Below are 25,271 nucleotides of genomic sequence, written 5' to 3' on the forward strand. Positions count from 1 at the left end.
CTCTACTAAAAATAGAAAGAAATTAATCAGACAACTAAAACTATATAAAAAAAATTAGCCAGGCATGGTGGCGCATGTCTGTAGTCCCAGCTACTTGGGAGGCTTAGGCAGTAGGATCGCTTGAGCCCAGGAGTTTGAGGTTGCTGTGAGCTAGGCTAACGCCACGGCACTCACTGTAGCCCGGGCAACACAGTGAGACTTTGTCTCAAAAAACAAACAAACAAACAAACAAACAAAAAAAAACTGTGCCCCGAGGAAGTGGAAGGCCTAACAGAGCCTGTGTATCTGAACACTCTAAAACACAGTGTTTCCTCTCCTTTTCCCAGTATGCCTACCTGGGTCCTTTGGCTCCCTGTCTAACCGGCTCAAGCCACAGGGATAATAAGGAATGATTGTAGGTTCACTCCAACCAAAAAGCAAGGCTGGGCCGGGTGTGGTGGCTCACGACTGTAATCCTAGCACTCTGGGAGGCCGAGGTGGGAGGATCACTTTTGCCAGAGTCAGAGATAAGAAAGATTTTAGCAATTTTAGTAAAAAGTAAAATAAAATAAGAGTGTCTACTTGTTCTTGAGGCAGGCAAGCTGGTGGAAAGTGTGTCCTTCCTGAATTGCTGCTACCTCATGGCTGTCCGGTTGTTTGTCCTTCTGGAATCTGCACAACTTCAGTGTTCCTATTCACGTGGCTCACTTAGGTCTATTATTAATTAGAGCATCTCCCCTCGGATCAATCAAAACGATGATCCAGGAGGCAGTGCTCTGGAAGCCTTAGGATTTCATTGTTAAAACACCGAGCAAACATTTTAAATATGATTTGCAACTAAATAAGGGTAGTTAGATATTGTAATAAAAGGCCACTGCTTGATTCAGGTGTTCTGCGAACCTATGCGTAATCAGACCTGACAGTCCCAGGACTCAGGGGGAAGAAGCTTCGATGAAGGCATGGGGCACCACCTAGATTACCACTGGTAATCTAACACAGGATACTGGTTCAGCACAGACAGCTAAAAAAGAAGCTGAAATGCCTAAACACAGAATTCAGATGAGACAGTGAAATACACTTTGTAGTCTTAATTGTTAATATTGGTGCTGATACCAATACTGATAACTAACCACAGCAGTCACTATTTAAGGAACAAGTGCTATGTGCCAGGGTTTGAACTCTGGCTCTAGTTACTTAACGACTTCTTGTTTCACTTTCCTCATCCCTAAAATGGGGATTAAAAATAGTGGGAATTAAGTGAGATAAATAGGATGCTTTGCAGGATACCTGACTCAAAGCAAGTTTTCATAAGTGTTACTACAGTTAGCTCTTATCCACGGAGTTCATCCATGGCTCAATAAACAGGAGGTAGTAGTGTTTCTCTATCAGGTGGGCCTTAGAAATTGACAGCTCTGGATAGGAAAAGGATGCTTTAGGGTTGGTCCTGTTCTGGGGTTAGTGTGTGCCTACGATTCCGTGTAGCTATTGGAGTCGGAGTCTTGGGCTTACTGCGAGCCTGTGCGCTGTTTTCCTGCCTGGAAAACTTTTCTCAGGGATGGCCAATAATGCTTGTGAAGCACGTGATTCGGAGCTGAATCTAGAACCCAGCCCCCAGGCCCCCGCGTCTGTAGGCGCAGTCCTAAGAGCGGATGGCTGGTCCGGGTGTCGTTAGAAACTTCCGCCGCTAGAGGGCACTGCCGGCTGTCCTTTCTTGCACGCGGCCCCAAAGCTGCCGACGACGCTTTCCCGAGCGCAGCTCGCACCACGGAGGGAGCACGGAGAGCAGCGCGGCCTCTTTGAGCCTCTCAGTTTGCTTTGTAAGTTACAGGACAACGCTCCTCCAGGTTCCAGGGGCTGCAGTGCTGCACGTCAAGGCTGGTAGGTGACGAAGGAGGGGGAGGCAGCGACTGGGCAGGGGCGGTGTGGATCGACAGCAAGCAGGCAAGCACGGGGTATCCTGGGGGTGGCGGGGGCAGGCTCCGCGGAGGCAAAGCCGTGCAGTGACCTTTCTAATTTCCCCCGCAAGCCTCCCTGAGAATCTCTTTACTCTTTGGGGACCCTCCCTCCTCTTCGTTTTTCCTTTGTGGTCACCTTGAATGATTTTTTTCCCCCAAGACTTTTAATACAAAAAAACCTCCACAAAAACCAAAAAACTCTGGCTAACAGATTTCCATGTGTAGCCAGTGGCCAGTTTAATTCAAGCAGTGATTGATCTAAACCACTTTAAGGCAGTGCAACCGTTTGACACACAAGAGTTTTTGGCAGTGAAAGTGGGTAGGGGGTAGGGGGAAAAGAAAGACATTTATTAACTCCCCCTCCCCTCCAGGAAGTTTTAAATACTCAGGCTTTCCCAAAGACACCACTCCACCTGTATTAATATTTATCTAACATGTTTCTTTAAATCACCCTGGGTCTAACTTTGCACCTACTTTAGCTTTAAACTAAGTAATATCTGTGAAATCACCAATTTGCTACACTAATACACATTCATTTCTAACCAAAATAAACTAAAAAAAAGAAAAAAAAAAAAATCCCAAGGCCGCCCACCAAAAACAAGTCACCTATCACACTTTGGGAAACTGTATCATCTCCTTAATTCTCCTGGCAATGCTAAGAGTTGGAAAGAATTAGCTCCCTTTAAACAAAGGAGGAAACACAGGCTCAGAGGAGTTAAGCAACCCTCCCAAGGTCACACAGCCAATAAGTGGTTAAGTAGGGCTTTCAGTAAGTTCTTTTAAATTGGATTTCACCAAGAGAAATGGAGACACATCCTCACACCTAGTGATCCCCCAGCCTGGGGCCCCGGATGCCTCAGTGCTGCTGGTGGGCCAAGGCCAACTCCCCCGCTCCCTACACCCCCAGGAAAGCCACCACCTTACCCGGGCCAGGCTGACTCCAGCGGGGACCTTGTAGGGCACGTACTTCCTGTAGATGTGGCCCACCCTGGAGCAGGGGATGTCCTCCATGCGGCCCCCACACATCCACACCTGCAGGGCAGGAAGGGAGAGAGAAGGTGACATTTCTGCATCCAGTTCACCGTCCCCTCAAAGGCCAGCGTCCCTCAGTGCATTCAGAGAAGGCATCAGCCTGGATCGTTTACTGAAGCCCCAATCACAGAACTAACGACACGGGAAAACACAGTAGTAACAGCTGCAGTAAAAACAGCCGACAGCAGCGCGTGCCCATCAGTGTCACACACTAGGCCATGAGTGCCACACACTAGGCCATGAGTGCCACAAGCGCAACGGCACCTCAGCCTCATTGGATAACCTGTAAAGTAGGTAGCAGCATAGCTCCATTTCACAGATGCTGAAATGGAGGCTCAGAGAAGCTAAGACACCTGTCCAAGGTCACAGAGTTAGTAAGTGGTGGAGCCAGAATTTAAGCCCAGTTTTAGCTGACTCCGGAGTCTGAGCTCTAAACCTCTGGGTGCTCAGAAGAATTCTAAGGTGACATCGGGGCCTGGTGGGAAAGACGAGGGGCATCGCATGGTGACATCAGCCACGGGTATGAGGGGATAGGGTGGCACACAGGCTCTGAATATTTACTGACTCTGGCATTCGATTCTGGAGTTTCCTCCTGGATCTTTAAGCCCCTTGTTGGGTGCCCCGAGCCGTTCCATCAGCCTCCCTTGTCCTCTCCTCTCTGCAGTCTGGCTTGCAAAGCCGAGAGCGGGGTGTGGCTGCACCGTGGGATCTGAGGGTTCTCCCCGTGTCCCCGTCCCAGGGAGGGCTACCTGCTCTCACAAAGATCTCCTGGGTTTGACCGTGTGCTGGTCTGATGGCAACTTGGGATTGTTAACAAGCACAACCAACACTGACTCTCACTCACCGAGGCACGCGCTCACTCTCACTTCCTCGGCCCTCGGCACACCTGGGTTCAAATCCTGGCTCAGCCAGTTACCACTTTACGACTTTGATCAAGGTACTTCACTTCTCTGAGACTCAGTTTCCTATAAAGGATTAGATGAGGTGGGACTGGGACATGAGGCACTGCATGTAAAGTGCTTAGCCCAAGACTGGTGCAGTTGTGCTAGATACGATTATTCATTCACACACTTGCCAGTGTTTGTGGAGTTCCTGCTACGTGCCAGCACTGAGCTGGGGACACAGAGTGTTGAACAAGTTAGCCAAGGCCCCTGCTCTTATGGAAGAGGAGTGTGGTGGCCAGCCGCCAAGATGGCTCCTAAGTTCCTCACCTCCTGGTATTTGTGCCTCCCAGATGAGTCACACGAGGACTGACCTGTGTAACCAACAGGATACTGCAGAAATGGCAGTCATAAAGACACTCTGGCTTCCACCTTTCTCTCTGGGATCACTTGCTTTGGGGCGGCCGAGGCCGTGTTTGAAGACACTCAAGCAGCGCTACGGACAGGTCCACGTGGCGATGGCTGAGGCCTGGCGCCAACGGCACTCACCCGCCAGCCATGTCGGAAGCGCTGTGCTAGTCCCAGGCAAGCCTGCAGGTGACGGCGGCGCTGCTTGTATCTTCACTGTAACCTCACCCTAGACTCAAGCAGGAACTATCGAGCTAAGCCACTCCCAAATCCCCAGACTAGAGAAACTGGGAGAGAATTGCTTATCATGTTAAGATGGATGTTGGGGGGTAGTTCTTTCCTGTGGCACTAGGTAACTGACACAGCAAGAGGTTTCAGGCGGCATCGTGCGGTGCAAGGAAGGCAAAGCAAGGCCTCCGATGGACTCTAGTGGATGCAGGGATGCTACCTTACGCTCGCCAGGCAGGGAAAGCCTCACGGGAGGGGATCAGTGAGGTGGGACTGAAATGACAAGAAGGTAAAAGTAACAGCGAGAGAACAGGTGGAGAGAGAGTGCGCGTAACGTCCCCAGGGAAGGGCCAAGCTTGGCACAGTCACTCCACACGGAAAGCCGGAGCCCGGAGCCGAGGGAGCAAAGAGAAGAGAGACGGGCGGGGGCTCTCATGGGGGTCTCGCGGGGCAGAGTAAGGCGTTGCCACAGGAAGTCTTCAGTGAGGGAGATGACACAATCCAACTGTGGACTGCAGGCCGGCACGGCTCTGGGTGAGGGGGCTGTGGCCACGGTGGGACGCAGCTGGATCGGGGCATTAGCATTAATCTTGTTGCCATATTCTCTCCTTTGTGGAATGAGGGGCAGGAGAGGGGACTTCTGCAACCCGTTTCCAATGGGAACTGCTCGATGGGGTTTGGCCATCGGGCTTCGTGTCTTGATTAATTTGGGGGTTCTAGAAGGGCCGCTCTTCCACCTGGCACCTGAGGGTCCTTGGTCCCCCATCTCCTCCTGCCGTCTCCATCCCCAGCCCAGATACTACTCTGTCCCGGGCTTCCCGAGAGGGGATGCGCAGGGCTGCAATTAGTGGAAGTGCTGCCTGGAGAAATGCAATTATGTTCTGATCTTGGGGGAGAAAAAAAACCCAAGCGAGTCAATAGAACAGAACATTGGTCTCGAGATAATGGGCTCCTGATGGTAGATTAATGTCAAGGCCAAGCCAAGAAGTTTATTTTCAAAGCAGGAGATATCGATCAGGCGCCAGCATCCCATAACAATAACTCTTCCTTTATACAAAGTGATTGATGTGGAAGCGATGCTGTTGTCTGGCGGATATCGCCCGCGTCGCTGCTGGGCTGCCCTCTGCCTTGGGTGGCGGAGCAGCGCTGAGCAGGTGGGACACCTTACCCTACTCTGTGTTTGAACGTCTCCTGGGCAGTTGACCAGGCTGATATCCAGCCCCCTCGACTCCGTATTAAACTCGCATTAGCTAACAAGGCTGCGTCTCTAGCTCTGTCTGGCAGGGAAAACTACCTCTATGCAACCGGATGATCAAATCCTTATTTTTGCTGTGACCTCTGGTTTCTTTGGCCCTGACCATGCTGGCCATCAGCCTGCAGGCTCCCGAGGGACCAGAGTGACCTTGATCTGTTGTGGTCTGAGGCATCCAGAATACCCTCAGATTCCTGGGATGTCTGGAGGCTTTGGGCAGCTAGTTTGCTCCATGGCTTGCCTGCCCAGGATATGATGCGCTACCCTCAGAGACACAGACACCCTTTGCAGCTAAAGCTGCTGCCGGCTCCAGAGTCCTTGGGAGCACCCCAGTGCAGGCCACCCCAACTCTCAGGATGCCCTCTGGCCACACACAATGCAACATACACAAGCAGTCAACACGCCCCAGGGTGTTTGCTGGTGCAGGCCAGGTGCGTCTCCCACTCTCATCTCACCCACTCACCCCTTGCTCACCACGCCCCTTCCTCCGAGGGCCGGGCCCTGCCCATAGGCTCCGCCCTCTGCCTGCCCCACCCTGTGCCTGGCTACCTCCTACTCATCCTTCAGGTCCCCTTAACTGTCACCTCCTCAGCAGCTTCTCACCCTTTTCTACCTACACATAGCACCTTGCATCGCTGCTTTCACCAAGAGTGCAATATTAATTATCCATGGGGTTATGGCCCAGGTCTTATTTCCCTGCACTGGGCAGCTCTTGTTTTTGCCTGTCCAGTGTACCTGCTCTCTTCTGGGGACTGTCCTCCCAACCACTCCTCCTGGGACACCCCAGCCTCCTGGGCTCCGAAGCTGGTGTAAGGTAGGGTCAGGGGGTACTTTTGATGGTCGCCGTGCATGCTGGGGCTTGATGTGACAGATGGCCACACACTTTTCTCTTTGATGGAGAGTAAAGGGGACAATGGATTGCGGTCACCAGTGGCCACCTCTGCCACCACACGGTGAGGGCGGACCTGCCTGTGAACGCAGCCAGCACCGCGCCAAGGAGAGGGAGGGAGACACCTGTTTCAGTACCTGGAACCAGTTATGCTGAAGACAGCCCACCCTGCCCCTTTTTCTTGGCTACAGCCAGTTTAAGATAATTTCCCGTCACTTGTAGCATAAGAGTCCTCACCAGCCCCGCTGTGCCCCCCTGGACGCAGGCTCTGTGTGGGCAGGGGGCTCCTCTGCTGTACTCGCCTAGCACAGTGCTCTGCCCACGGGAGGCACTCAGTCCACACTCGCAGAATTCACAAAGGAGGAAGTGAATCAAGACCGATGTAAATCCTTGGGAATGGGGACTTAACTAGAGAGAAGGATGAATCTCATTTTGTCATCAATTCTTTAGTCTCCAGAGGAAATGCACTACATCTTTTTTGCTTCTATTAATAGTAATCTTTGCAAGAATGTATGTCAGGAGCAGGGAGCAGGAGGTTTTGTTATTTCTTGGGCAGAAGTTCCCATCTCCATCTCTTTCAGGCTGGTTGTGGCTGGGTTTGTCTGGGCTGAAGTGGGACCGACCGACATAGGAGGCCAGAGAAAGTGTCATCGTCATGGCCACTGCTCGGTCACCTCCCTCTCGTAACAAGTCTGCCACGGAGAGAAGGGATCCCAAGACTGGAGGGGACTCTCCTTTCAAGGACAGGCTGTCACAGAGAAAAGCTGGGGGCAGGGAAGGGGGTCGTGACTCTCCTGGGCGGGGAGCTGGCCGGAGTGGGTCCCAGGTCCCAGGCCCTGTAGTTACGCTCACGGCCCGGGTCCCTCATCCTCTGTGTCTTTCGTCTCCTCCTTTCCTTCACAGCTGAGCCAGGGACCATTCAAGACCCAGATGCGCACTGCAGCCTGACTCCTTGCATACCAATCCTAACACCACCACGCCAGCTGTGTGACCTTGTGCAAGCCGCTTATCCTGGGGAGCCTCGCTGTCCTCACCTGTGACATGGGGATGACGATCGCACGAGGCTGTTGAGATGGGACAAGACAGCTGCGAACAGCACTTAGCTCAATGCCTGGCTCCTGGAGAACCTGACAAATGTTAGTCCTTTCTACTTGTGAAAGGACGAGAAGAAATACCACCACCTTGAAATTATACAGCTTTTTCCCTTTTGCCCAACACCACCATGTTTTTTATTCTGTGGTCTGATTTCCCAAATGGAGAAACTGAGGCTCAGAGAGAGGACATAGTTGTTCTTCATGGACTTGGTGGCAAAACCTGCAGCTGATCAGGAGATAGCCAGGGCCAGGTGCGGTGGGGCAGAGTCACCTATACCATTTGGGGCCTGGCCACCCACGGGCATTGTCCTCTCACCCACCCGACAGGAAGGGGGCTCAGCTGGTGGCAAAGAGAAGGGAGCGGCCAGGCTGGCAGCAGCCGGTTCACATTTGACCGGAACCCATCCTGTTTAAGACAGGAACAAACACAGGCCGCCGAGATGACATTTTTGCAGTCCCTCTTCTCGTGTTATCTGGTGTCAGCCTTCTCCCTGCCCTGTCCCCTCCCTAACTCCCTCCCTCCCGCACGGGGGATGCAGCTGTCTGCTCTGGAAGCCTTGCCTTCCACCACGAGGAGCCCCCAAACATCCTGCCAGCTCGTGCCTTGGTGCCCTTCCACTCCCGCTGCGGGTGTCTTCCCACCAGAAGCGCCCGCCTCTAGACGAGCACAAATCTGATTGTGAAAGCCGCTCCCCATTCATTTTCATGGCTGCTTTGATTTATTTTATTAGCAAACTTCTTTTGTGTGATGACAGGCTTCATTACAGTGTCTATAAAAGACAATTACTTGCTCTTATCTCCTAAACTGAGGAAAGAAACGAGTGATGTGCATCAGGAAAACACAATGGGACCCAAAGAGAGAGAGAGCGCATGGCAGAAGGGCCCGTCCGCGGAGGGGAAGTGGGCAGGCAAAGGCTGGAGCGGAACGTCTCTCTGCCAAGGAAGGGCTGCCTGGAAGCCAACCAGGAATCCCACGGCACCAACTTGCTTGTAGGCAGGGCAAAGACCGGCAGCCAGCCTTGTCTTTGCTGTTGGCTTCTCTGCAGAGGACCCCAGTGAAGTTCACACCCTAATCAGTTGCACTTGGGGGGAAATAATACGCTAATAATTGCCACCAATTATTCGGCATTAGCTGTGTGCTTAGGAGGCACACAGGGTAAGCTTGGTCCTAGAGTTAGACAAAACTGAGGTCTGATCCAGGCTCTTAAGCAAGTTTTGTAAGCCTGAAAGCCTCAGTTTCCTCATCTGCAAAATGGGAAAAATTACTACCTACCTCCTAGGGGTATGGAGAGGCTAAAATGAGGTAACACAGAAGCTTGGAGGACACTGTGAGCTATCCGCATGGTGTCAGGTGGACACGTGGCACCTGTCACCACTGGTGGAGGGCACTGCATGTAAGCCACACAGTTCCCCTCTGAAAAGAACTACGTGCTGTGTTGAAAGTATTAGTTGGTTTTGCACAAGAAGATACTGTTTCAAGAGTATCACCAGCATGTAGTGACAACCTCAGTCATGCTAGTTTTGGATGTTTATATAGGCTCCTAGATGCAGTTGGTAAAGAAGAGTAGGGAAGAACAATTTTACTTTAAAAACTATTTTAATTTACTTCTAAATTCACACAGTATTTTTATATAATATGGTTTTAAGCATATGTATATCTAAATTAATAAATATTTGACTATTTCAACAATATCCCTAAGCGTTTATAGTTAACCACTCCCCCAAGAACAGGTGCGTGGTTACATTAGGGTTTTTTTTATTTTATTTATTTATTTGTTTTTTTTTTTTGAGACAGAGTCTCACTGTGTTGCCTGGGCTAGAGTGCCGTGGCGTCAGCCTAGCTCACAGCAACCTCAAACTCCTGGGCTCAAGCAATCCTTCTGCCTCAGCCTCCCGAGTAGCTAGAACTACAGGCATGCGCCACCATGCCTGGCTAATTTTTTCTATATATTTTTAGTTGTCCGATTAATTTCTTTCTATTTTTAGTAGACACGGGGTCTCGCTCTTGCTCAGGCTGGTCTCGAACTCCTGAGCTCAAGCAATCCTCCCGCCTCAGCCTCCCAGAGTGCTAGGATTACAGGCGTGAGCCACTGCGCCCGGCCACCTTACATTAGGTTTTGACTCATATTTGGAATACAGCAATCTTACAATAACCCAGTGACCCAGTGAGGGAAGTTCTGTCACACCCTCTTACGCAGGAGGAAACTGAGGTCTACTGAGATCAAGTACCTTCCCCAGTTCCTCAGCTCATAAATGGCAGAACCCAGGATGGAATCTGGGGTTGGGTCCCCCAGAACTAGGCAGATCCGAGAGCTCCGTGGAGACTGTGCCTTCCTGGCCTAATCTCCCTAGGGCCCGGTCCTGATGCCATCATGGGCTTCCTCAAAGATCCCTAAAAGCAGAACAGAGGGGTCCCCCTGGGCTTGCAATCAAGGCTCTCTGTCCCCTGGTCCTATCGCTTCCCACCCTCTCCACACCCCCTGGGCTGCTGGGAACCGGCTGCAAGCACTCGCTTCTCTGCCCCGGGGAGCACATGTGTTTTTCTTTCCATGACTGTTGCAGCCCAATACAAACATTAATTAACTCATTCATTCATTCACACATGACCTGGTCATTGGTCAGCTTTGCTGTAAAACTCTGCTAGAAGAAATGGAACAGAAACCACCTACTAACGGTGGACCCAGTGATATACAGCCTTGAAAGCTTAAGGTGTTGGAACCTGTTGGCCAACCTGCCAAGCAACCTACCCACTTACTCTGTCCTCCCACACCCACGCCTTCGCACTTTCTCTGTACAAGACCCCACCTATTCGTTACAGCTGTGATTTTCAACCTTGAGCGAGCATCAGAATCCCCTGAGGGCTTGTTAAAACCCAGCTGGCTGGGCTGCACTGGCAGCGGGGACTCAGCAGCCAGGGGTGGAGCCCGATAATTTGCATTTCTAACAAGCTCCCAGGTGATGCTAATGCTGCTTGTCCAGGAGCCACACTTTGAGAGCCACTGCATACTGGGGTGGCTGACAACCTCCCTCAGGTGGACGTGTCTGCCAGTTCACGCTGTATCTCCCAACAGCCCTGTGAATTTGGGCTTCTTAGTGCCTCTTTGTACATGAGGAAATAAAAGTTCAGCAGAAAGGGCAGATGAGACCAAGGTCTCACCGAGTTTGTTCCAGAACTGGGCCTGAAGCCAAAGCCTTTGGCCTCTGTCTTGCCAGCCTCAAAGCTCTTACCACTCATCTTCCTGCAGCCACAGCCCCATCACAACAGCCGCAGCAATGCTGACATTAACAGCTACCATTTACTGACCATTTATTACGTGCCAGGCACAGAGCTCAGCTTTTAATCTATCTTGACTAATAGCATGCTCACAACCACACTATGAAGGATTATTCTAACCCCTAAATCAGATGAAGAAGGTAAGTCCAGAGAGGTTAAGTCACTTTCCCAAAGTCACACAGCAGCTAGCTGACGGAGCTTGCAGTAGAACCAGGCAGTTTGATTCTGAAGCCCATGTACTTAATCCCATGCTGTTCTACCCCTGTACCTAACATGAAGGTCATGATCACTACAGCTACCATATAATGTGCCTCCTTTTTGTCTGGCTCCAGGCCAAATGAATTTATCATCCATTTAGTTCTTACAATAAACCTTTGAAGAAGTTATTATTGTTGCCATTTTTAGTGATAAAAGAGCCAAAGCATGAAGAGACAGGTGTGTGCTGGTCAGGGAGTAATGTGTGGACAGGTGACCCTTGGGCCTTTAGCCATCTTCTTGGAGGAACGGTGGGAGGGGCAGTCTCCCACGGACACAAACACTCATGGAATTTCTAATGGCTTGCTGAGAGTCAGGAGCAGAATGCCTTCCCTGTTCCCGGCAGACAGCTCTTGGAAGGCTCAGCATATGTGGCCCTGGGAGGAAGATGCTGCACGTAGCAGAGCATGTTCCCAGCATCCTTGGGTAACCCAGGGAAGGAAGAAATGAGCGCCACGTTCCTGGCAGTGATGCTGCGGCTGGTCCAAGACAGAGGGCGCTGGGAGGGGCAGGGAAGAGGACAGGGAAATGCAGTGCCATGCAGGGGCTTGGATGGTGGCCCTGGGTCTCTCTCTGCCACTTGGGTTGGCTTTCGGAAATCATTTCTCCCTCCTATGCAGCAACTGAACCCCCTTTGGGGCTGGTCCTGAGCTCTGGGCCCTTCCTGTAACAAAGGCCTCTCTCTGGAATGGACGCACCCTTTCTCCATCCACCCTCCCGCCAGGTGGAAGGAGAGCGCTGGGCTAGCAGCCAGGACACCTGGCTCTGGCACTGCCACATTCTAGCTGAGGGACCCTGGCCCAGTCACCTAACTGCTGCGGGCACTGGGTCGCAAAGTCACCCTTGACCAGCTTCTGGGGTGAGTCCTGCCTTCTTTTCACACGTCCTATTTCACTTCATCTTCTTGACAATGCTGTGAGTTTTATGGAAGAAAAATCAGTGTTTTTTTTCCTCTGGCTGAGGCAGTCTGGGACTGGGCTGGCCTTTCGGTAACCCTGTCAGTATGGAGCAAAGCAAACCCCGGCCTCCCCCGAGGCTTCGTGCCTCTACTCAGAGGATGGGTTTCCCTCTGGGAACAATGCTCAGAGACCTTCCTGATGTCTGCTCCCCACCCTCCTGGCTCCATGGACATGTGACTGCAATTGACCAATCAGAATGCTGCAAGGGACCAGCAGGCCAATGAAGACTCCACATGGGATTGCTACAGGATGAGGGGAAAGAGGAACTTCCTTTCCACAGCTCTGCTGGGGCTCTCCATGAAAGAAAGCCTGCCCGAGGGGGAGGCCAGCCCAGACGAAAGCAGAGCCAGGGGATGAGAGACTGAGCCTGTGAGACGGGTCAGTCCTGCATCCAGCCAGGCCTGTAGGATCTACCCTGGAATTTCATTTGGGTGGGCCCCATCAGTTCTTGCTTTGTGCTTAAATCACATTGACTAGGATTTTGGTCACCTGTAACCAAGAATCCAGACTAATGCGATGGGGCAAGAGGAAAGGGGGAAGGTGTGGGGACAGGCAGCGGCTGGCTCATGAAGCTAGCTGGAGGCCGAGCTGTGGAGTTAAAGACTCATGCAGCCTCTAGAACTGGGAAGATTCTGACCTCTACGCAGGAGAACTTTGCTGAGAGAGACACACACACGCAGAGAGAGACAGAGAGATGGCAGGAGGAAGGAACAGAGAAAGAATCAATGACTCTTACAGAAATTTCAGAGCTGCTGGAACATCTTTTCTAGGGTTTTCCCATCAGGATAGACAGCCTGGTTTGGAAACAGAGCCAAATTATTTATCCCTCAGCCCTGACGGCACATATCGATTTATCTTAATTTCTGAAAACACACTTATGCCTTTCAGACCATCTCTTCTCTCTGTCACCAAGAAGAAAAGGGGTTTAGCAGAGATTAATCGGAGAGAATTTGGCCCTTGGTAAATGCCCGGCGCTGGCTGAGACAGAACACCCGTAATCCAGGGAGGCGCTGCCAGCAGATGAATGCGCTCGCCTGTTCCCCGCGGCCTGCGGGCAGGCTTTCCGCAGGGGCCTGCGAGACAATGCTCTGGCAGATGGTCTGTCGCTGGCTCTGGGAACTCGCCTTCCCAAAGCCAGGAGAGAGGACGCCAAGGGAGAAAAGTCTCCTTTCCAGGCCACGGGAGCCTCCTCATTACACCGTCTCATTTCCTCTGGAGAGTGACGGGCATAATTGGATCAAATGGAAACACAAACCAGCCTCCCCTCCCCTCCTGGATGAGAGACTTCCAACATGGCTTCATTACCGAGTCCTTTGTAAACAAACTGTGTGGAGAAAAATGTGGTTTGTTCTGCCATAAGTGCCGATGGGCATCAGTGGTTGGGTCTTTGAAACACACAGAATGAATGAAATCATTTTGGGTTTAGAAATTCCTCTGGGCAAATCTTTCTCCATTCACTGTTCTCCATGGAGGGGGTGTCTGAAGGGGGGACTTCTAGACCCAGGAGCCAGTTAGGAGCTTGGAGGCTGATTCTGCCCAGTGCAACACCTGCTCTGATGATTCATTCAACCAACAAATATTTATCAAGTGTCATTTCCATTTCAGGCAACCGTTTAGGTACTTGGGACACAGTGGTGAGTCAAACGCAGAAAGATCCCTCTCCTATTGAAGTTTACGTTCCGGTGAGAGCTCACAACTCAGATGTGTCTATACTGAGAACAAACTTGGAAGACTACTTCATAAGTCAAGCTTGTTTAACTGACAGATTGGAGAACTGTGAAGTTAAACTCTTCTGATTCTTTGTGTGTGTGATTTCACTGTACTCACGAGGATGTTACATTTGGAAAACCAGACTACATGGGCTGGGGATACTAAATGAATGACGTATGTGCCATCACCCAGCAAAGCTGCACCCATGGCAGACATCACTAATCAATTACTACTCTTTCTGATAAGCTTGGATGCAGCCTCACAATACTTATCAACACAGACCTGGGCAGCCCCTACCAATGGATCAGAGTTGGCTGGGAGAGAAAACTGATTTGCTATTTTTGACTTAGACTGTTACTAATTTGATTCACTAAGAGGTTGCAGAATATCTAAGTAAATTAGGAATAACCCCAGGAAGAGGCAAAGACTGAGAAGAAAGGGTGAGAGACGGCAGCCAACTTCTTAGGCTAGTTTTCCTCTCAACTGCTTTTCCTGATGTCCTAGCAGAGGCCCATGAAACATAGTGGGTCAGAGCATGGGCTTTGGGGTCAGGCAGACCTGGGTTCGGGCTCCGGTTCTATTATTTCCAACTGTGTGGGGCCTTGGGCTGAGCTCTACTTGCCTCCCCTCACTAGGAGGGCACCTGCCAGGACAGGCACCAGGGGGCTGTGCCAAGGAGAGGGGGTTTCTGAAGAGCTGGCTCACCTTGAACGAGATTTCATACTGCTCCCCTCCCCAGATCTCCAAGCCTGGGTCGTACCCGCCCAGCTCCCAGAACCACTTCCGATCCACGGCGAACAGTCCACCGGCCATCACGGGAGACCTGTCAGAGAAGAAGAACGTGGTGTGACGATGCAGATGTCCTGGCCACGTGCTCCTCGTGCAGCCTGAGAACTCTGTTCCCACAGTGACAGCGTCCGTGCTGCCCTGTGAACACAGCCCACGTGTCTGCCAGGGAACCCAAGCCCTTCTGAGTGAGGCTCCAGGCTCTCCTCTTTTTTGCCTACACTTCCCTTCGCAAGTGCTGCATTTTAACCAAATGGATCCCAAGTTCCTTTATATGATTAACACCCAAGGATACTTGTGAAATGAAATCACAGTACACTTTTCCCCATGGGCCTGCTAGTTGGATCATATACGTGTATATCTTTAGTCCTTCCACGAAACGGTCTGAGTCAGGCCTCTCCGAGCCTGTCCATGCTGTAGAATCTCTCAGAGAGGGAAATCCAGCTTGTGGCCCCGCCTCAGACCTACTGAAACAATCTTGGGGGGTGGCACTTGGAGTCCCTGTTTTCAAACATGCTCCTTTGATGATTATTACTTAGCAAGCCCAGCAGGGACATCTGTTCTGCTGTGACGTTTATAGAAGGAGCCACAGTCTCTGTTCTGTCAGTTGAACTGGGAGAGGAGGTTCACTCCGTTCATTCATTCTCTTATTAGTGTGTTCACTGAGTGCCAGCTGCAGAGCAGGTGCTGGGTGGGTATTGAGAAGATTGAGGTAAATCAGAGGCCTTCGGGGGCAGCCACCTCAGCACAGAAGGATCCAGAAGATTGGTGTAGTAAGGGCCTCTGGGAGGTGCAGAGCACTGCAGGAACGCGAAAGGAGCCTGTCTGCTTCCAGCTCTCAGGGGTGAGCAGGGAGCAGGGGCAAGGGAGGGTGCGCAGGGGAGGTGGCATTTGAGTGGGTCTGTGCACAGTGTAGCTGGGGGGAGGGAAGGACCGGGAGGAGAAAAACCACATAAACAAGGGCGCAGAGATGATAAATCGTGTGGTACCCACGGGGCCAGGGAGTCAGCATGGCATCGTGCTAAGTCCAAGGGGCTGCCTCACACAAGGCCGGCACCCGGTAGGGGCCGACCCGCCTTTGCTGTGTGACAATCTATCAGAGAGTGGCTGCGTCCTTGTCCAGCTCCACTGGAAGACTCCAAACCCTCACACCAATGCACTCCGGCGGCAACCTCCACTCCCACTCCCAGCCCGGGGAGCCGCAAGCTCACGGCCAGGGGGCTGATTTAAAAGACCTCAGCTAACCCACAAGCTGCCCAGGCCTCCCTGTAGCAGAAGAGCCTCTGCAGCACAGGCGGCGACTCCTTCACAAAGGGAGCCCCTCGAATGTCTGCCGAGGGCTCGAACATGCCAGGTGCTGTATCGAACTATTTATTAATAAAACGAATTCAGTCCTCCCCTCGACCTCTTGCGCAGGCCTCCTGAGCGGCACCCCCTCTTCGGCACCCCCCCTGCAGCTGGAGAGCAGACAGGAACTCGATCCAGGCCCCGCGGCTAGTAAGCAGCGCTGCTGGGGTCCGAATCTTTAATCCGAGCCACAGTCCACACCCCTTGCCAATACAATATGCCGCCTCCCGTCAGGAAGGAACAGTCCAGAAGCAACAGATACATGAAAAGGACAGGGGACCAGAAACTAAGAACCCCCCTCCCTCTTCTGTGTGACCGAGATGCCGTGTTCAACCATCGACCCTGTGCTGCCCAGTATGGTGGCCGCGGGCCACAGGTGACAACCGAGCACTCGAAACGGGACAGGTCTGAACTGAGATGTGCCGTATGAGACACACGCTGCGTCTCCAAGACTTAGTAGGAAGGAAAGAGCACGAAAGAACTCATCGATAATTTTAAAGTGTTGGTTACATGTTAAAATGATCGTATTTTGGATATACTGGTTTAGATAAAATATATTATTAAAACGAATTTTAACTGTCTACCTGTTTTTAAAAAAATAAAATTACATATGTGGCTCACATTATATTGGATGATTTTGATTAAAACTCTTTGAGCCTGATTCTCCCTCTACGCAGTAGAGGTATGGCTATGCTTCCTGTCCTACATTGGTAGTATATTTCTAAAAGTTTCTAGTACTACAAGAAAATAAGGTGTTATTAGTATCGACTCCCCTTTGTCTTCTGAAGATTGTGGGGTTTCGGGTATTTTGGCTGTAGCTGCAATTGTACTGCTTGGAGAGGCCGAGAGTGTTTCTAACTTGGTGCTTCGTGGGAAGCCAAACCTAGGGCTCTGCACGTGGAAATCAGCCTGGGTGGAAGCCAGTGGCAGGGGCCGAGAGCTGTGAGGAACAGGCAGGATATTCACCATAAGGAATTTGGGGTGCTCGAGGCTTTGCCCGCAGAGGGAGGCCTGTCCTTCAGCCTGTCCTGTTTTCTGCTGTGTTTAGCAATACTGGTGACAATGCCGAGGGTCCAGTGTGTGCCACTCACCTTCCCAACACTATCTCTAGTTTTCACAGTGCTCTAGGACTAGCCCCCTTTTCCGGTGGAGAAATTAGAAATTCAGAAATGCCACATAATCTGCTCAAGGGCATGCAGTTACTAAGTGGATGAGCTGTGCTTCAAACTGGGGTCTGTGATTGAAACCCAAGTCTTTTAAACATCATTACACCATGCTGTGCCTGCAGATTGCCCACTCGCTGGGCACGGTGGGAAAGTGTGCAGAAAATGACCAGGATTCCTCTATTTGCTGCTCCCCAGGGTTTTGTCCGGCTACAATACAGAAGAGAGACTTCTGGAAGGAATTGGGAAACAAAGGCTGGAGAGTCCCTCAGAAAGCATCTAGGCGAGTGGCTCTCAACCCTGGCCACACAGCAGTGTCACCTGGGAGTTTCACAAACAATGATGCCCGTATCCCACACCCGGAGTCCGGCGTAACTGATCTGGAGGGCGGCCAGGCATTGTTTACAAGCTCCCCAGATGATGCCACTGTGCAGCCAGCATTGACAGCCACTGCTCTAGGGCGAGGCCTGCCACTTCAGTGTCCCGACGAGGACGCCGAGGCCCACAGGACACTGGCTGAGCCTCCGCTACCGGCCAGCGACATGAGCTGGATTACACTTTCCTATCATGCAGCGAGGACGACAGAAGGGCCAAGACCCATCCTTAAGAACCTGTCGAATCCAGGGCCAGTGAGTCTGCTTGTTGCAAAGGTTCGCACAATAAAGGGCGTTCTGATGACCCCCTGGCCACCCTGAAAATCCCATTTTCTGGAGCAGCCCATTCCAACCTCAGCTTCTGCTGTCATGTCATCTCGGGTAAGTCTCTGAAGCACATCATCTGCATCGGTCAAATGGGGACAGCTCTACTCACTCCTGAGGACGCTGTCATGAGGATCATGCACAGTGATGTCAGTAGAAAGTGCTTCGCGATGCAGGCGGAATGTTATCAATAGTCACTCCTGTTACTACTATCATGTTCCAGGGGTTTAGTCAGCTGAGGGTTGACTCTGAGGCCATGGAGGGTGGGGGCTGAGTGCATGATGTGGTCCCGGCTGAACTGTATCTTTGGACTAGGAAGGGGTCTAACAGCAGCGACTGACGGTGTTTAAGATACAGGAGATCAGGAGGAAACCACAGGCATCTGACCTGCTGAAGGGGACATGGGACCTGCTCCTGCCCTGCACCCTCGGCTCAGGCTGCTCCGTCACGCTGGCCACTTTTCATGTCCTCAGAGAAGCCCAGCTCTTCCCCCTCAGCCTTCCCTGGAGCCCGCAGTGTTAGGGGCTCCCCTGGGGAACCCTGGGTATGCGCTGTGCCCACGAAAATGGCTGAGCTGCCAACAGCCCTGCTTGGCAGATGGGAAGGGTCAGGCACAGAGAAGTGGGGGTTCACTGGGGGCTAAACTGTGGTGAGGGAGGTGTGGCCCCCCAAGGATGTCAGGGTCCTAGTCCCTGGAACCTATGAATACATTACTGTACACGCAAAAAGGACTTTGATGATGTGATTAAGGGTACGGATCTCGGGCTGGGGAGGTTATCCCGGTAAGCCCAACGCGATCACGCGCAATCGTGTCATCGCAAGGGCTTACGAGTAAAAGAAGGAGGCAGGAGCGTCAGAGAAGGAGATGTGGTGATGGAAGCAGAGGGGTGTGTGTTGGGAGGAAAAAGAGAGAGAGAGAGAGAGAGAGAGAGAGAGAGAGAGAAACAGAGATTGGAGGATTCTACGCTTCTGGCTTTAAAGATGGAGGAAGAGGCCACGAGCCAAAGACGTGAGCATCCTCTAGAAGCGGGGAAGGGCAAGGAAATGGATTCTCCCCTAGAGCACCCAGAGGGGACGCAGCCCTGCCGACACTGTGATTTTAGCTCAGGAAGACTCATCTCAGACTTCTGACCTCCAGAATTTTAAGAGAATGCATTTGTGTTGCTTTAAGCCACTAAGTTTGTGGTAATTTATCGCAGTGGCCGTAGGAAACTAACACAGCAGGAGAGCCTGGACTGGGGCTTTGTACCCGAAGATCTTCTCCACACCTCTGGCAGGAGGGCTGGAACGGCTCACATGACAGCAGTGGGAGGGCGAGCCTGCTGCGGAAGAGAACACCCTTGCAGAGCTCGGAGCATCAGAAAGGGGCTGGCCTCTATTTCTGGCTTAGCTCCGAACTCACTGTGTACCTCAGGGCAAGCACCTCCTTCCCCTGGGGCCTCTGTCCTCGTCTGCAAGGGTCCGAGTCCTTCATTTGTATTAACAGTTCCTTCCAGCTTTCACGTTCTAGGATGCTGTGAGTCCAGTGCCCCCCAACCCGCCCACGATCAAGCTGTTACCTCCTTAATATTCTGACGGGTACAACAGAATGATGGGAACGCTGGCTCCAGAGGCAGACAGACCTGTACTGCTCCTAGCCTTTGCCACTTACTAGCCGTGTGACCCAGGAAAGTTACTCAGCTTCTGGGAGCATTGGTGTCTCCATTTGGAAAACATGGGTAGTAATTTTTGGTATTGATATGAACCAATAACATGGCTGTTGGGGGTTAAATTGGATTAGGGTGGAGGGTGCTCAGTGCTATGCCAGCACCTGGCGATGACGATGGTTACAACTGGGTGCCAGGTTTGAGGAAGAGGGCATGAGAAGCTGTACTCACCCCTGCTGGCAATCCTGGCAGACTGCACAGAGGTGGGTAAGGTGGACATGACCAGCCTGGTGGTCCATGAGCTCAGGCTCTGTGACAAGCTGGGAGAGCTGGTGCTTCTGGTTGGGGACATTTGGTACTGAGCCGGGCTGGGAAGCTGGACCCTCTGCACTGGGCTTTTGAGGGAGAAGGTGGTCCTGAGTTGTACGTGTGTTGGGGTGGGGTCTTGAGCTGGATTGCTCATACTTACTCAAATGGGTCACTAGGGTCAGCTTTCTGCAGTTCTGGAGGGATCGGGATCCGCTTGTAGTACATCTCCCAGTCAAAGGCGCCCCGCATGGCATCCCCTGCTTGTGTCTCGTACCGAAAGTCATCATGGTCAATCACGTCGATCATGGGGCACACGATGGTCTTGCGGTTCCGAGCGATTCGGTCTGAAGAAGCCAAGAGATGCCCGTTAGGTGAGGCAGGGTAGGGTGAGCGGCTAAGTGCATGCTGCATTCTGCAGCTTACTTGCATTTTTAACATGTTCCCTGGGTGATGTCTCTGAACACTCGAGTTTGAGACGGAAGGGACAGTGCAAGCTCTGAGCAAGAGGGACCAGGGCTCCCATCCCCGTCCTGCCATCCTCAGTGGGGCCTTGAGCCACCTACACAAATAATGTCTCCAAACCCCAGTATTCTCCTCTATGAAACAGGATAAGAAGAGGCTCTGCCTCATAGGTTGTTATGAGGACTGGATACCATAATATTTGAAAGTTAATGATCAGCACTGCTATGGAAAGAGACTGATTTCCTTCTGGGAAGGCCCCCTGTTCCAGCCTGCCAGGCTCCCCATTTGAAGCTCTGAACTTGACTCATGGCCCCAGGCAGCAGGCACCCCAGCACCTGTCTGCCCCTGATAGCTCACTGGCACCCTGGGTGAAGTCGGTGAGCAAACGGCCCTCCTTTCGAGAGTTCAGTTCAATTTTTCCAGCAGTCGAGCTGTGGAAGAGGGAATGGACTGTCCCAGGAAGTTGTGAGTTCCCCAAGACTGTATGCAAGAAGAGCCTGGCAACCAGCGCCCTGCAGGAATGCTATAGGCCAGGCGATTCAAAGGCAAATGGGAGCCTTGACCTAGATGGCTTTATGGTCCCCTCAGATCTGGGAGAAGCTGATTCTACAAAACTCACTCTCTACCCAACCTAGCAACACAATTCCAGCTTCAGTTTGGAATTCCTTCTTCCTCCTGCCACGAAGCCCTGACTGCCACCAGGAGTGCCAGTGAGCTGTTGGGGCTGACAGTCTGCCATGAGGGGCAAGTGGGCTGTGCTGAGATGCCTGGCTGCTTTGGGCCCAGAGTCAAGTTCAAGACTTGGAATGGGGAGTCTGGTAGGACCAGAGCAGGCCAGGAGCTGGCTGGGGCCCAGGTGTCATCAAGCTACAGCACAACTGCTTTTCAGGAGAGGAAGCAGCATTTTTGCCTTTTTCTACATGATCCAGAGGTGGGTCATGACATTGTGTGTGTGTGTTTGTGTGTGCGTGCATGTGCAATGAACCAGAAAAGAATACTAAATATCAGGCTGCATTCCAGGGCGTAAGGGATACTGTGACAGGTGGTAACTCTTTCAGGAAACACGTTGCAGTCACACTGCATGACTGTGCATTTGTGTACTGGACTGAGATGTCCGATGTATTTCTTACAGAGGCACATGGCTTAAAAAGCTTGAGAAATGCTGTTATTGGCAGTATACCCCCAAGTGCAGACCGAGGGCCACCAGTGCCAGATGCACCTGGAGTGTGTTTAAAAATCTCCCATTCCTACCCCCAGCCCAGGCCCACTGAATCAGAATCTCTGGGGCTGGCTTGGATTTGCCTTGTGGAGAGGCTCCCTGAGGGTTCTTAGCGAAGCTTAAGACTCTTCTCCAGGGAAAGATCTAGAGAAGGGTCTCCATTCCTAGTTATTCACAGCCATTCAGGGTATTTCACTTCCAAGGAGGCTGAGGCCACAGTGCTCTTCTGGCTGCTGGCTCATCGTGGGTGTTATGAGGTCAAGGCAGCCTCAGAAGACAGCGTTCCACGGTGCTGTGCTCACCTGGGGACGGAATGCCCAAATTCAAATCCTGGTGCTGTCACCTATTGGCAGTAGAACCTTGGATAAGATCATCTGATGTCTCTGAGCCTTGGTTTCCTGGCTGATGAAATGGAGGAAGACAGCACCTATCCCATGGGGTCTCGTGAGGGCTGCGGGACATCGGCGCCGAGCTGCTTCTTGCAGCCTTGGGGCGCGATCAGCACTCGGCGCCACTCTGTGACGGGATCACTGAAGGAAGCTCAGAAGCGGGAGTTGGAAGGCCGAGCATCTCCCTTGTTCCCCTTGCCTGTCGGTTTTCTCATATGCCAAATGTGGATAGTAATGCCCAGCCTGCCTGCCTGCCACACCACGTGATGGCAAATTCGAATGTTAATGTGGCCTAAAGCACTAAGGGCCTAATAGAGCCATGATGATGATGATGATGATGATGATGATGATGAAGGAAATGATATCAACAGTGGCTTTCCACTGGGGGGCTGAGTCCTTCTCGGGCTCAGAAATGTTTGCTCTCGTTGGGAGGCAGAGTGAGCCATGCATGGAGGTGTTAATGGCTTCGCAGACAAAAGCCATGATGCGCTCTGTCAGCTGCTGATATTAGCAGGGACAGACTTTCAAATCTACACCACTGGCTCACATTTCTATTGGAAAAGGAAGGAAAAAAAAAGGAACGGGGGATGTTTCTTCCATGAATGTCTGCAGATTATGAAAATTACCCTCATATATTTCCATAGAAACAGAGTTAAGGGCTGTTTAGACTACAAGAGAGGCTGCAGGCCCCGCCACTCCATTCTCTTTATGAGTCGCTGAATGACCCTACAAATAGGTTGTTCCTGCAGGACTGTAAATTAGGCGATTTATGGGGAGGCTTTTTTCTTTTCTTTTTCTCTTTCAGTAAGGAGAGGCAGACGCAGAATATCTCTTGGTTTAATTAAATAAACAGTTTCCCAGAAATTCTGGGTTATATCCTTTTCCTGACCCAGTAAGATCCTAGACCCTTGGAGAATCTAACAATGAAGTTTCCTGCTGCCCTGTGTTAGTTAGACTTGCTGGATTGCCCTGTTGATGGGGTGGGTTTTGCTGTCTGTCCTTACCCTGGAATGGTGGCATTCTCCAACGAGTGCTTCTCAAACTGTGGTCCCTGGACCAGCAGCGCTGGCATTGCCCGAGAGCTGGTTAGAAATGCAACTTGTCAGGCCCCACCCCGGCCTCCTGGATTGGAGATTTGGGAGGCAAGGAGGGAGCACTCTTGTGTTTTAACAAGTCTTTCAGGTGATGATGCTGATGCACGCTCCGGTTTGCCCTAAACTTTGCTCCCGAAGCTTTCTGTGATGCACAACTTACCCATCCATTCCGGAGGCACTCATTTTTCTCTCTAAGGTGAAAACTCTTCCCCACTCTGCCTCCAGGCCTGGCCCTGTCCCTCACCTGACTCCTGCTCTCAATGGGACATTTCCTCTTCAACGTCCGCCTGTTAGCACCAGCCCACTGCCTTCCTCAAAGCTGAACTCCTTGAAATTCGGGCCTTGTTCCTCACCAGCTACCAGGTGCCTCAAGCCCAGCCTCTGATCCTCGCGTCTACCTCCTGTCCCCAGGCTATGGGGGTGGCTCCTGGATCATGCTGCCCCCTGTCCATAGCCCTTCCCTGGTATCTGTCTGCAACTCCTGTCTAAGAGGTAGTGAATTTAGGGAGGCCACGTGGAATTGTGGAAGAGAATAGACTTTGGAGGCTGACAGATGGTGACTTTGAACTTACAGCCCAAGGGGACAAGCGAGTCACTCAGTATCTCTGAACCTCAGTTTCTTTTACTACAGAAAGGGATACTTTTGACCTTGCACGGTTTGCGAAGAACAGACATAATGCTTACAACCCGCCTGGCTCACAGTGGCAGTGCAGTAAGTGGCAACTATTCCAAGCTGACATGATGCCCTCCCACAGCTTGGCTCCTCACAGAAGACAGCCTTGGCTCGCCTTCCAGTAAAACTTGAAGTAATCTGAGGGAAGCAGTCATGTCCCTGGACACCGAAGTGGTGTGTGACTTTGGGCAAATCACTTCCCTTCTCTGAGTCTCAGCTTCCTTGTCCGTGAATGAAGGGACAGGACTGGCTGGATTTTAAAGGTCTCTTTGAGCACGCCTGGACTTCCAAATCCCTCATGGCGCCTGGCGCTGTGCTGGGTGCACCTAAGGCAGGCAAGGGAACCCTTGTGAGTGACTCCCCGTAGCGGACTGGGGCTGGTGGCGGCTGGCTCCTTCCAGGCCGCCTCCCTCGAAGTGGGAGGGACCCCCTTACCAAGCAAAGGGGGAAGCCAGTTGACATTGGCTTCACAGTGTGAATCCAAGAATGTGATGACGTCCCCAGTTGCCACGGAGGCCCCCAGCATCCGGGTCCTGATGAGCCCCTCCCGTTTCTTGGTTCGGAGAATCCTCACACTGGGGAAAAGAGCCATGTAGTCTTCAAGTGGCTTCTTCAGGTGCTCTGTGAGGGAGACAGGAGAGGAGAGATGGGTAAGAACAGTTGCTTAGTAATCGTTGTTATGATTGCTCCCTTACGTGTGCGCTGCACTTTACAGTCTAGACACGGCTTCCCTGTACACTGCCTCATCGGACCTTTCAGATAGGGCCAAGAAGGGCAGGGATCACCACCTGAGCACTACAGATGGGGAAATGAAGGCTCAAAGAGGTCCAGAGATAGTGTTCAGACCTGGAACACAGAGAGTCCAAGGTTGTGGACATTTGTGGTTTATGCCTGGTGGGGACCCATTCCCTCACTCTCTGGTAACGACATCTTGGTTTTGAGACACCACCCCTCCCCTTCTCAGTCCATCAACCCTGGGTGGGGCTGACCCCATGTCCCAGTTCAAGGGAGGAGCCTGTGCTGCAGGCCTGACCAATCAGGGCATTCCATTCCCTCAGCCACAGCGATTGGCTCAAGGATGGCCATGTGACCTGAGTTGGTCCAGAGGATTAGTCCTGAGACTGTTTTTCAGAACTATTGAAAAATGAGGCCCTTCCTTTTTGCTAGAGTTGCTAGTTGGTTGGCCATAAGTCTGCAGCTGCTGGCGACATCTTTGACAAAATAAGGCGATGAGAGACGGTAGGGAGAATCTGCTGAAACCGAAGCCAACGTGTAAAAATGACAGTCGAGAGATAACGACATTGTCTTGATGACATTTCGATTCCCCAGACGCCCCTGTGCCTGATGTCCTCGATGTCCCCATCACATACGGCAACAAACCCCTCTCCTTGCTTATGCTAATGCGGGTTGGACTTCTGCCCTGTGCCCAGAAAAGCTGTTTTGAATAAATACCAAAGACAGCTTCTTTCTACTAAAGTCCCAGCCTTACTGTTGGTGTCTCTGATTTTAATCAGGGTTAGGGTCCTCTATAAAGACTCCAGAATGGCTACAAAAGAAACCTATAGTTTA

The 25,271-nt window shown here is 51.8% G+C and overlaps 1 protein-coding gene across 1 annotated transcript in view; it reads right to left on the minus strand.

Annotated features, from left to right (window-relative positions):
* Window positions 1–25,271, minus strand: part of GALNT10 (polypeptide N-acetylgalactosaminyltransferase 10) — a 194,249-nt gene that overhangs the window by 10,243 nt on the left and 158,735 nt on the right. Inside the window, exons 5-8 of the mRNA XM_012653183.1 lie at window positions 24,138–24,323; window positions 20,026–20,209; window positions 14,622–14,739; window positions 2,859–2,966 (exon numbers count right to left, since the gene is read on the minus strand). Coding sequence (XP_012508637.1) covers window positions 2,859–2,966; window positions 14,622–14,739; window positions 20,026–20,209; window positions 24,138–24,323 — 596 coding nt within the window. The remainder of the gene's footprint in view (window positions 1–2,858; window positions 2,967–14,621; window positions 14,740–20,025; window positions 20,210–24,137; window positions 24,324–25,271) is intronic.

Source organism: Propithecus coquereli, unplaced genomic scaffold, assembly GCF_000956105.1.
Source record: "Propithecus coquereli isolate 6110/MARCELLA unplaced genomic scaffold, Pcoq_1.0 Scaffold419, whole genome shotgun sequence".
NCBI classification, from domain to species: domain Eukaryota; kingdom Metazoa; phylum Chordata; class Mammalia; order Primates; family Indriidae; genus Propithecus; species Propithecus coquereli.